This window comes from Camelus bactrianus, chromosome 5 (genome assembly GCF_048773025.1).
Source record: "Camelus bactrianus isolate YW-2024 breed Bactrian camel chromosome 5, ASM4877302v1, whole genome shotgun sequence".
In the NCBI taxonomy this organism is placed as follows: Eukaryota; Metazoa; Chordata; class Mammalia; order Artiodactyla; family Camelidae; genus Camelus; species Camelus bactrianus.
The window spans coordinates 85,677,461-85,690,663 of NC_133543.1; the positions used below are offsets into that span (position 1 = coordinate 85,677,461).

Genomic DNA, 13,203 nt, shown 5'->3' on the forward strand with positions numbered 1-13,203 from the left:
CCAGGAGAAAAGTCCTGAGAAGTGTGCCTTTGGGTGCACACTTGAAGCTCAGAGCACCAATAATAAATGCTTCTCGTGGGGCGTATCCTTTAGGGTGGTAGCAATACCAACAAAGCCACTGCACTGCAGAATTCCCTACCAAAGCTGTGAGGGGGTTGCAGCAGGGGGTCTCGTTAGCATCTATTCCCTTTCCTCTTCCTAACACGCCGGCAGATATATTTAGTACTCAACCTGCTACACACAACCCATCTACTTTGGTAAAAACTGACCCTCCCCCAACCCGAGGAGAAGAAGACATCATTTTCTTAAGCCGTTCAGCTCATTCCAGTCACCTGGCCACAGTCAGTGGCACGAGGAGTAGGTGTGACTCCAGCAGCCAACCCAGAGCTTCAGGATTTGTGTGACAAGATCACAAGGGACTCTACTTCCAGACTCAGCTGGCTGGAGATCCACAGGATCACCAGGGGTTATAAATACTCTAGAGAGTTGATAGCTCTTATCTTGTGAGAGCTCTGCGAAGGTCAGGACTATTTCTCACCTCCAGACACGGTGGTGGTGGAGGGAGGGTGGACGGCAGGATGGAAGAACCAGGTCCCCCAACCTAGAGCTAGCTCACACAGGAGGCTGCCCAGGCTGTGGGAAGAGCCGCAGTTCTACCGCCTGAGCCGGGCGTCCCTCTGTTCTCTGGGCCCCTTATCAACCATGGCTTCTGAACACACAGATGACTGTTTAATACGTGTGCACGACAGGTCACGGTAGACCATCACACACTTTCACAGGATAAAATAAAGCTATGAGAACAGGGACTAAAACACAAACAAACCACCACCACCACCAACAACAACAACAAACTGCCCCTTCATTTTCTGGAAAGGAATTAAAAAAACAAAGTGAAGAACAAAATAGTAAAATGTTGCATGTCATATTAACTTGGCCTTTGGCATCAGACTGAACAATTTTGTAGCAACCCATGAACAAAAGCAAAGCAGGAATATTATCAGAACAAGAGCCAGAAACAGATTTCCCAAGGGTGGTGTATATACGACTTATGGGGTTACAGAGGTGGGTAATAAGTAATCCAACTTATTACCAAAACCTACACGCTTAACTTAACAAATCCTATAATACGGAAGTCTAAAAGAATAATAACTCTTCCATGTCCCTATACACCATCCTACCCCATTGTGGTACCTACAGTTAGCATGCCTTTCTCTGTGTTCATACAAATATACAAACATATGTACACACCCATAAGCCCCCTTTAAAAAATAAGATCACACTACACACATTACCCTATAAACTGCCTTTTTTTCTTTTTCTTTTTCTTTTTGGCTCAAAATAGAGAATGCCCAACCCTCCAACATGATGTGTGTTTAAAGTTACAAAATGAAGGCACACATCTCGTGGAAATGATAGTCCCAAAGTATCATGGAAAACATTAATTATATGAATATCTGGAAGCAGAAAGCAATTTTCTGCTTTTGCTTTATAGCAGAAAGGGCATTCCTAAAATAGTCAGAAAATAAGATTATGTAGGACTAAAACCCAGACATTTTGTCTGCTAAAGACTCATGAATGTTAACACTCGGCATTTTGTTACAAAGGAGATTGTTTTGTTTTTAGTGGGCACAACAGATCAGGTATTTGACTGAATGCAATGCACTACTCTCCATCCGATTCTCAGTTCATCTAAGAGTGAACTGTGCCTCTCAGAGCCAGGAAGAAAAATGATCAGCCAACACTGGTAACGATATAACTGACCCCTCCTATCTCCAACTCAAAGACCCATGTTTAAAGTCCGTCTTTTATTTGACATCAGATCATACTTCCAATTAAAGCCGCAGAACCATGGGGTTTTCCCACCTGAAAGGAGAACTGCTACACTCTGAGGGGAGGTGACACGGGGCCTCACTGCCAGACCAAACACCACCTCTCTCGGGCTCTGCAGCAGCGCCTCATACCTCTTCCATCTGCATAAGCATTTTATATAACCACACCTCTGAACTTAGTTTAGTGTCCCGTTATCAAATTAATATTCCAAAGCAGTATCCACATATCTCATGTTACTGTCAACTCCCCCCTGCCTCCAACAATCAAATCAAGAAAGATGAAAAGTTCAGTTCCCAGATGGTTGACTCCTATTTCATTAAGAAATTAATTATCCACAGTTATCCTTGAAACATGATTATTGCCTAACTGGAAAGGAAAGCTGTATGCAACATAAAATATAGCTTTGCATATAATTTTTAAAAATATACTAGTTCCACAAAAGTGATAAACAGTAATGCTCTCTCCTTTTACTGACTTATATTTCCTCCTGCACTGGTAGAAAGAAAAACAAGAAGCGTGTCCCAATAATGCAATTCCTATCCAGACACAGATACGCTATAAAATGAGGGAAAAGTAACTCGGAAACGAAGCATAATCTATGAAAATTATTTCCACCCAATCCGTCCGTTTCCTTCTCAGCTGCTGGTACAGTGAATCAATGCCTCAGCTCCTTGGCTTAGTTAACAAAATACATTTCTACCTGCCCAGATGCAAATTTCTGTGCTTTATGCAAATTCTTGAGAAGCTGAATATAAAAGTATTTTCAACTCATGTTTTAAGTATATTTAAGAAACCTGATAGTTAACACTGTGAAATCCTTTACAGAGAACTTTTACAACATAAAATTTCTATTATTGTATATATTTATACATTTTCATTTTTGTGTATGACATTGTACTTTTGTATCGCAGGACATGACTATTCCCAAATCTCCAGGGACCAAACACATATTTGTAGCTGGTAATTTGCTCCTGTCTCTATTAACTACAAACGTCAAGAAGGTTCATGTCTTTCTTGACAGTTCACTGCGTCACATTTTAATGAGTAGCTTCTCAAAGGTTAGACTGCTGATCTTACGAATATGGATTTCAAACTTCCTCCTGAATATATGTTCCCCAGAGGGCAGAACTAAGTCTTCCACTTGCTTTAAAATGCCCCCAACATCCAGTGCGATACTCTGCACACAGTCGGCCCTCTACAAACACGGTATGGAAAGCAGACTCACATGACTCTCTAATCGATATAACTCATGTGCCAGATGAGCAAACACAAAACTCTTTCCAAGGGTATAAACAAATACCTCTGGACTTCAGTAAGCAAACAGAAAAAAGAAGAGTCTGAGGAAGAAAAGCCAGCTCTCTGCCACAAAACACAAAGTCTAAAGCCCACAGAGGACCTCCTGGGCACACTCACATATATCTCACTGTGGTCAAAGCGCTTCTTGAGGTTGTTGATGACCGTGTCCTCACTGAGAGGTTCTAAAAGAACCATGTCTCCGACTCCAATCATATTGTCCAGGAGGGATGTTTTCACCTCCATCTTGGCCATACTCTCTTGCTGCAGGAAAGAAGGAAAAGGAAACAATTTATATGAGCAAAATTATTTCAGATGGATTCTTAGCATCAGTGGAAAAATGAAACACGGATTGCTCCAAATGGCCCTCACCTCACCAATGTCGCAACCTCACCTCCCCTCAACCTACGTCAGAAGCTGCAGGCGCTGCCAAGCCATGAAGTCCCATTTGCCAACCTGCTGCCACCAAAGAACCTCCCTCCCAGTCATCGTCCCAAGCAAAGTCCACAGACAGAAAGAGCCACTAGGAAGCCAGGGTCGCCATTTTCTCCTTTAAATCATCCCCTCTCCCCAGCAGGAAGCTGCAAAATCCCTAGCAAGAGAACCCAACCTACCCCACTCCACCTGCCCTTTCCTACCAACGTCAGCTTTGAATCCACAGGAACCCGCTGCCCCGAGATGGCATTCCCCCAGTCCTCCATGATGAAATGCAGAATGCATTTTCCCAGGAAATAATGTTTTTTAAATGATGCTAACATTTATTGACTACTTGCCACATATCAGACCCTATAACAACAACTTTCCATGCCTTAATTAATTTAATCCTCACAACTCCATGAGGTAAGTTATTACCATTTTAAGGTAAGGGTGCTCAGAGAGATTAAGAAATTTTGCTTATGGTTTAGAGTGTATTATATTTTGTGTTAAAAGAACTCAGTCACCACTTATAACACTATACCTACGGGGAGAAATTTCATTCCAGGACTCAACACTGACTTATAAAAGAATACAATCCACTTGAAAAATCAGAGGTTGCCTGTATAATATAACCTGCCAAGAGTGACCTCAATATTCTTAGTGCTCACTCCAACAGACATGCTGCTAGGACAGCAAAACCAAATTAACGTGCAACAAATAGACCAGAAATACTAGTTTCCCTTTAGCTCAAGGAGAAAGCCCACCAGGAAACAGAGGGACCCTGCAAGCACAGCACTCAACCCCGACATGGTGCCACACAGCAGCGGGATGTTAAATACTCATGGCTTCAAACCTGATCTCTGTCAAGAACACGTTAGTTGAATACCCTTGCAACCACATTAATGTAGGAGTGTGTGTGTGTGTGTGTGTGTGTGTGTGTGTGTGTGTGATGTTATGTTATGTTATGTTGCTTTCTCTACTATTACCAGGATGTAGAACTAAATTCATCTGGGCCATTCCTTCTAAATGCTTCCAATGTGGAAGTCAATTTTGTTTAACTTCAATATACTAATACTAAATAATACTTCAGGATACTAAGAAATACTTAACATATATTCATGCCCCTAATATGAGGGGGGAGTACATTCATTTCTTTTCATGAAGGAGTCACCCAGGCATCTTGTATGTTATAAAGGTTGGTCTTCTTGCTTAAGACTTAGCAATTTAAATAAATGTCCTACTATTCTACTAGGAATATCTAGTAGGTCTCTTAGGGAAGAGAAACTATATTTAGTTGGGTTATTTTAAAGGCAACTGGGAAGAGCAGGGAATTACATAATTCTTTACTATTAATTTTACTCATGATTTCTATGAATCCAAACGCATCCTTTATTTATGACCTGTTAAAACCTTGCTTAAAGTGTGCACTAAAAAGTCAAAAAAGACCAAGAAGCAGCAGGGAGGTTCTCTCATAAAACAAAAGCAAACAATAAAGAAGTATTTAATATTCAAAAGAAGAAAACAGTTAACTTTTTTGTTAATATGTCTTTTTTGATTTCATGCCAACTACACCTGGAATAAATAGCCCCAGGTATTGCTAAAACCCAATAACAGTAACACCAAGAGTGCTTTGAAATAGGCCAGACTCTTTTGAAACAAAACAGGTGGAGTTAGGGGCATTTGCCATTCTCTTGAGATGCAGCAGAAGCCAGGGAGACAGCTGGTCCCACGCCAACTCCGTGGAAAGATTTGTACAGGAATAGGAACGTGAGTGCCCAACCTTTGTCACAATAAATTAACATTTAAATCAAATTTCAAGTTCTCAGACTCTTGAAATGCCAAAAGCACTCTAGCTGGGATGCATTACATATAATTTGGCAGATGAGGGAAGAAGGCTTAGGGATTAAGGGGGAAGTCAACCTGAGAAGAGTTTCAAAAATAACCACCTCAAACCAGCAATTTAAATTAAGTCAAGAGGCTGAATGGGAACTCTTCGCCCCAGGGGTAGATTCCTGTATATACAGTCTATTTATGGAAACAGCTGCAGAAAGACAACAGCTTAGCTGCAGGTAACAATAATTAAGCAGCCAATCTTCCCCTGTAATTACACCTGCTTCACCATCTTTTCAAGTACAAGTTTCAAGCAAGCGTATGGGTTCTAATTTTTACACTTCTATCTCAACTTCATAGTCCAAAGGGCAGAAGAGGGCAAAACAAATGCTCAGTTACAGGCAATGCGTAAAAGTGAAAAGCTCTGAAAAACACAACTTTTGCAAAGCAAAATACAACAATAAAGTAAACCAACTGAAAAGGTGACACCAAAGTTCATTTAGTCATGCAAGCACAGTTTTGTTTCATTTCATTGTTTTGGTTTTTTGTTTTGTTTACTTTTTAGCATCTAGGTACTTTGGGGGAGGAAACAGTGACACCCTCCCCCTCATCCTCACGGTGAAAATGGGACACTGGAAAAAATGGCACAGAGGTACTTTCTATCTTTGCACAAATGGACTGATTTCTCTTACTGTAACTACTATTTTCAGGCCTGGCTGGTTCACTTTGACATCTCAGTGGTTAGTATACTTTGCTCCGCCAAAAGAAAGTGATTTGTTTTTTTCTCTGAAAGAGCAATGCTGACTACAGGAAGAAATTTCAGAATCACTTGCTAACTCAAGTTTCCATGAACTGTCAGAAGAATTCGCATGGGAACGTGTGTAGAGCACTGAGGATACTTTTTGTTTGACACATGGATGGTCCACCTGCCCCCTTCCCAAGCTCCCCAGGGGAATCCATGTTACTCCAGGGAAGCCAATTTTACCCCAAGTTCCAGGAATGTAGCATGTGATCTAGATTAAGGCCATCAACACCATTTCCATTTCCCAGCTACTGTAACTGATTCAGGGCTGGTCATATAACTGAGCCTGAGGCCTTGGCTTGGAATATTAGAACAAAGGTTCCATCTACCTCTGGTTGACATGATTTACAGATGTGAAACCTGGAACGGCTGCGGCCTCATCTGCTTTCACGAGGCAGTTAGTCTGAGAAGGAAGACAATACATGGAGGAGGGTAGGGAAAGAAAATCACCTGATGACATCACAAATTTCTGGATCAAACTGCACCTGAAGCCTACCCCACTGCTCTAACATGCTTTCAGTCAAGGAGGCCAATTAATTCTCCCTATTATTTAAGCTATTTGAGTTGGATTTTCTACTATTTGCAACAGAAAGCATCTTACCCAATAAAGGAAGCTGGCACAAGGAAGTGGAGTGTTCTAAGTAACAAACTAAAGAACATGGACTGGCTGAGCCAAGGACACAGAGTGGAAGCATGTGGACCTTCTTACTATCTTGGACTGGCAAGATCATCTTTGGTACTTAATGGCGAAACAGCTAATTAAACCACTGTCTGTTGTGCCTTAAGACTTAGACCTTGTGTCCGCAATGTTAAAAAAATTTGAGAAAAGTTTAGATGCCAGATTACGTGTTGGCTACTCGTTAAGGATCTACAAGCAAAAGACATGCCGGCTGTGAAATGGCCTGTCTGAAAGCCCGAGAGGACATATGATGCTGCTAAGAGGAATCACTCTGCTTGAAGCCGAGGGACGCAGAAGAGAAGTCACCTGTCCCTAGAATCTGTTTCATCTCTACAGCCTGAGAAAAGGACAGCACTCCCGCCATGAAGATGCAGTGCAGGGGCGGGACCACCCACTGTGCGGGTTTGTTAGGCATCTTATCTGTTCCCAGGTGCACTGATAAGAGCTAAGGCACTCTGCAGAGCACCAAGGCCTGGTCCAATCGCCCAGAGACAAGTTTTCAGACCAAGCTCTAGGTTCAAAACCTTAGGGGGTGGCAGTTTATCTTGTTTTGGTTACTAGCCCATGGAAGTGGACAAACCTTGAAAGCCAGCAACATTAAGGGATCTATGCTGCCAAAGAAGTCTGGCTGACAGTGACTTACAAGTACTTGATCCTAAGGCAATCAACCCCAAGACCTCCAACTCCTAAGAACAACAACAACAAAAAAAAAGACATGCTAAAGCATGACAAAGCCATCGTCCCCTAGGCTCCACTTAGACGTGGCAATGGAAGACAACGGACAAAGATTTTCTCAAGAACCTCTAAAGAGGGGTGGCTATATTTTCAGCCATAAGGGAAGAATTGCAGCACGTTGGCTGGAGCACTTTATTTTCGTAAGCACAAGTATGGTAAGAAGGTGTATGTGAATGTTGCACAGCCGACGGGAGAGCCGTAGTAGACATCTGTCTTTTTTTTTTTTAAGGGGGACACTATCCAATATACTATCCTATTCCTATTTGTACCTAACCTCCCTCTGAGGGAGTCCCAGTTACCTTGTGAGGACAAGGAATCTAGTGAAAAGTCAAGCCCAACTCCCATTATAGAATCTGAAGGAGACAGATCTGCTCTCTCCACCTCAAGAAATATGGCTTATGCACAGCCAATCACATTCTCCTGGGATGTGGAGTCCCAGGACAGCTGGGGGTGATGACTGGAGGTTAGCTCATTACTCACTGCAGTGGAAGCAGCAGCAGGATGAAAGCCAGGTGGTTCCGGCTTCTGCTACAGATCCTGCTGCCCAGCCCTCCTGTCTTACCTAGGTTCCTGCCTATCTTCCAAGCCTGTATCTTTCCTGGTCCTCCAACCTCTCTCTAATTCTGAGTCTCTATGTCCCTCCTGCATTGCAAGCAACCAGATCCCTAACTGACAACGACACGAAGTACTATGGGCAACATATAGCATTAACCCACTCTGAGATCTTCAATATTATGTGAAACCTAAACTTTTTTCTCCCAAACTTGGTGAAAGCAACCTACAAGATACAGTCAGCGGGGGAGCCCTCGGAGGACCCACAGAGGAGCCTGGAAGCAGGGCCTCTGTATCTAAGGGGTGATTTAGCCCAGCCGCTAGCCCACCAACTGATGCCAGGGGACTCGATGGCTGCCCAAGCTCTTTCCATCTGTCTGTCTATCGAAGAAAAACAAAACATATGATCACAACCATTCTTCCCCCACCTACTGGCATCTCAAAAGCTTTCCAAATTACTACCTGTATTTCAAAGTATGCCAATTCATTTACTGGCATCTTTCATGGTATAAAAATACCACTTTAAATATTGAAAGCATCATTTCAAAAATTCCTCAAAATCTAAGAGAATGAAACATAAACATCCTATAGCATCTTAAAATGTCACCTTAACCTGACATTTAAATATAAGTAGTCTACCCAGTCACTGACCTTAAATTACAAGCCACCAACCGGTTCAAGTCATCCGTGCTAGGGAACGTCAAGACCAGAATTCCCCACGCCAACAGCCCCACAGACATGGCCAAACCAGATGGCACATCCTTATGAGGTGCGTGGCCATTCTACCTCCCGATACCAAAACGGCAATGATGAAAAGCTATTCCAAAGTAATCATCAGTTTAACAATAACCAAGAAGAGATTCAGGATAAGCTGAAATATAGCATCTGGTGGTCTCCCATGTTATTCAAAGGTCTCAGAGTACCCCAGATGAAAACAAATGTGTATTTTTAAGTTGAAAAGGTTTTACTGTAAAAATTGAAAAAAGAGCCACAAATCAGAGCTGAGGCTACAGTGGTTAACAAGGATTAATACTGTCATCAACACATATTTTAAATTTGAAGGAACTTTTAAAGCAAAGCCACTTGCAGGAAAACTTAATAAAAGCAGATTATCTACTGCTTTGGTAATTGTAAATGAGGATGCTTGAAACACATCTTTTGTGATGTCATCAGCAATACCCACGAGAGGCAGCACATTCAGGGAGTCTTCTCAGCGCGTAACAATTGTTCATATTCGACTTGCGTTCCCCTCGCTAACCTCTCTGTGTGGGGTCACGTGTGCCTCATGGCCCCCTTTCTGGACAGTCAGCTCCTTGGTGTCAATTGGTGCCCTTATTCACCTTTATTTCCCCAAAGGCACAGTGCACAGCCTCTGGCACACGGCAGGCATTCAGAGAAACACAAAGGGAAAACAGTGATGCAAATTTACGGTTGGCAACTGAGTCATTCAATAATAACGCACATTCTCACAGCTGCCATCCTTGGCTGGCTGGTTCCATCACAGCCGACCAGAAGGTAGAATAATGACTGCAGCTTCAAGCCACTTTGATCCATTCCTCTGAAAACACAGCACTATCAGCAAAGGACAGGAAACAGAATTGAGCCATTTGGCTCCCAAAGAGATCACTAATGCTCTTAAGAATAACGTGAGAAACACATTTAAGTAAGAAAGCAAGGCCAACATGGCAAGATTTCATGAACAAAATAAACCTCAGCAAATCCTGATGGCAAAACAAAGGCAAGAGAAGCCAAGTCTAGAGGATGTGGTCCAGTACCTAATATAATGAGCTAAGTGACTGAGAAAAAACGGAATTTCCTTCTCAGATCTTTCGAATAGCACGAAATCTCATCAGAGAAGTTTGATTAAATTTCCATTCAATTTCTTTCAACCACTGTTCACAGTATTGAGTCCTGCTGGTCCCTGGCATCCTGTGAAGTGCTAGGGACACACTGGGAATGACCATGATCCTTCCCCAAACACCCCACAAGGAGCTCACAGTCCAGTGAGAGAGTAAAAACAAGAAAGTAGACCACTTTTTAAATTTCAAATAACCCTTTAAGTGATTAAAAGCAATACATGTTCACTACAGGCAAAAAAAAAAAAAAAAAAAAATCAGAAAAATGTAGATGAACAAAAAGAGTATGAGCCAAATCCAACACCCTCATGATTTAGCCTAGATCCTTTTGGATTCATGAGAAGTCTTACAAAACCTAATTTTTATAACAAATTGGCCATCATTTCTGGTTTTAAAATTATATATATATATATATATATATATATATATATATATATATATATATATATATATACACACACATACACACACACACACACACACACACACAAACACATACATACATACACACACACACACGTATATCTGCCTCAGGGTAGGAATGTGAAATAGTTCCATAGGAGCTGTGAAACCAGAGCTACACAAATAGTATCTCCAACACTTTTAAACTCAGTCAAACTGCATGGCCATCTGCCCCTTTATTCTTGACCTTGTCCCCTCCCTCAGATTAGCAGCCCCTGTTACCAACAGCCTGCCCACCAACCAGCTCGAGCACTTGGTTGTGTCTAACACCTTAATATGTTGCGAGAGAATACAGGTTCTTGTCTCACACAGGAAAGAATTCAAGAGCGAGGCATAGTAAAGTGAAAAGTAGGTTTATTCAGGAAGATACACACTCTATAGAGTGCGTGGTCATCTCAGAAGGCAAGAGAGACCCTAGGAGATACACACTCCATAGACAAGAGTCTTACTCAGAAGTAAGAGTGGTCACAAGGCGTGGGGGTGGTTAGTTTTTATGGGCTGGGTAATTTCATATGCTAACAAGTTCAACAATTATTCAAATTGTGTTGAAGAAAGGGACGGAATTCCCAGGAATGGGACCACTGCCCACTTTTTGACCTTTTATGGATCAGGACATCCTCAGAGCTGTCATGGCACCTGTGGGAGTGCCATTTAGCATGCTAATATATCACAATGAGCGTATAATGAGGTTCAAGGTCAACTGGAAGGAAGCCAAATCTTCCACCATCTTGGTTCTAACCAGTTTGTCTTCAATTGCTGTGTCATTCCTTCAATGGCTGTGCCCTGCCCTCTTTCCTCCTATCTCAAATACATGTCCAAAATTTATCTCTTCTACCATCACACATCAAAATATAAGAAAACAAAACAAAACAAAACCCACTTATTCCCCCTAAATTCTATAGTCACAATTGATCCAGTTTCTCATCCTTGGCCTCCCTCTCCCTGTCTCTTCCTCCCACCATGGCCAACCTATCTCCTTGATAATATCACCTTAATCACACCCACTTCCATCCCATCCCCTCCCTTCCCCACTGTGACTGTCCCAGCTCAGCCTTCATCATTTTTCACCTTGAAGGTAAAAGCCTCCTCAGGGGGTCTCTCCACCTTGTCTTGCCACCACAGCCTCTGCCAGCCCTCTCTTACCCCATCCAAGGGCCACACTACCCAAGTTGCCTTTCTAAATCCCAATCTGATCAGGTAGGCCCTGCTTTAAATCCTTCAGTAACTCTCCAGTGTCTTTGAGCTAATAATCAAATTCCTTAACAGATGCTCAAAAAAATGAGACAGAGAATCACCACATGACACAGCAATTCTACTTTAGGGCATGAAAGGAAGGACTCAAACACCCATGCTCAAAGCAGCATCGCTCACCAAACAAGATGTGACCTATACATACGATGGAATATTATTCAACCTTAAGAAAAAAGGAGATCTGACCCATGCTACAACATAGATGAAACTTGAGGACACTATGCTAACTGAAATAAGCCAGTCACAAAAGGACAATTATTGTACACTCCCACTTACATGAGGTACTGGAGCAGTCAAATTCATAAAGACAGTGGAATGGTGGTTACCAGGGGCTGAGGGAGGAGGGAACAAAAGAAAGCTGTTGCTTAACAGGTACAAAGTTTCACTTTGGGAAGATGAAAGAGACCGCTGGTGGTGATGGCTGCACAATAATGCAAATGTACTTAATGCCCCTGAACTGTACACTTAAAAAGGTAAAAATGGTAAATGTTATGTATGTTTTACCACAGTAAAAAAAAAAAATCCTTATCAGAGATCACATGACTCCACAACCTGACTCCAGCCTTCTTCCTGGGCCTCATCTCTCCCTGACCAAGTCCCCCCAACCACAGGGGACAGATGGAAAAGCTGCTTTCGAACCTGACAATGGTTCTAGCTGGGTCTCTTGCTCCAGAGGTACAGCTGAGCTGCTGGTCTGAAATGAATCCCCCTGCCTTTAACCAGTGTGAGCAGCCCTTCCTCACAGGCAGCATGCCCTGGGCAAGCCCAGACTCCTCCAGCACAGCTGCGGGTCTCCTCCCCACCCGCTACCCCAGGCCTGAGTGCCCCACGTGCCAAGGCCCCACCGCCTGGCAGAGAAGGTGGTGCACAGAGCGCTGGCGAGTGGAGCAGGCGAGTGGGTGCTCTTTGGAGTGACACCACCCATTCTTCCTTCCAAGGCTGCTTCCATCATCTCTGTTCATCCTGTCAGGGTCACAACTGGGAAAGCATAATCAGAGAGCCTCTTGTGATTCACCAAGAACATGAAAGACCGTGAAAAACTTGGGTTAGAGAAACCAAATGGCAAGATGCTTCCTCAGTATTTACAAAGCTAAAGGGCAAAAGAACGAAAACTGCACTCTTCTTAAGCACAATTTGCTCAAGCAGTGTAATTGTCAAAGAAGAAGGGGTTGGTGGGCCACACAAAATCACATGGTGGGGGGTGCTGTGCAGGGTTCCCCAGAGTGTATGAGAAAGTGGGCTGCGACATGCATTTGTGAAATGGCTCAGATGATGCTGATCTTCAGTCCTGTCAACACACTTCCTTAGAGAAGCTTATATAACATGTTGATTCATGGCATTTACTTCACATAGTTATCTGATTTTCCAATCCCACATGCCACTGTTAAAGTCACAACACAATGAGGTTTTACCCACCTTTCTCTAAAGCTTTTTATTAAGAATATTTAATAGACTGCTAGTAGGATGGCTTTTGTTAGAATCTGGGATTTACGGAA

General features: G+C 42.6%; 1 protein-coding gene across 5 annotated transcripts in view; it reads right to left on the reverse strand.

Moving 5' to 3' along the window:
- The window catches only part of MYO1B (myosin IB), a 167,654-nt gene that overhangs the window by 133,725 nt on the left and 20,726 nt on the right, over positions 1-13,203 (reverse strand). For all 5 annotated transcript variants that reach the window (XM_010948705.3, XM_074364255.1, XM_074364254.1 and 2 more), the window contains exon 2: positions 3,244-3,387. In XM_010948705.3, the coding sequence (XP_010947007.1) occupies positions 3,244-3,378 (135 nt within the window). In that variant the 5' untranslated portion in view covers positions 3,379-3,387. The remainder of the gene's footprint in view (positions 1-3,243; positions 3,388-13,203) is intronic.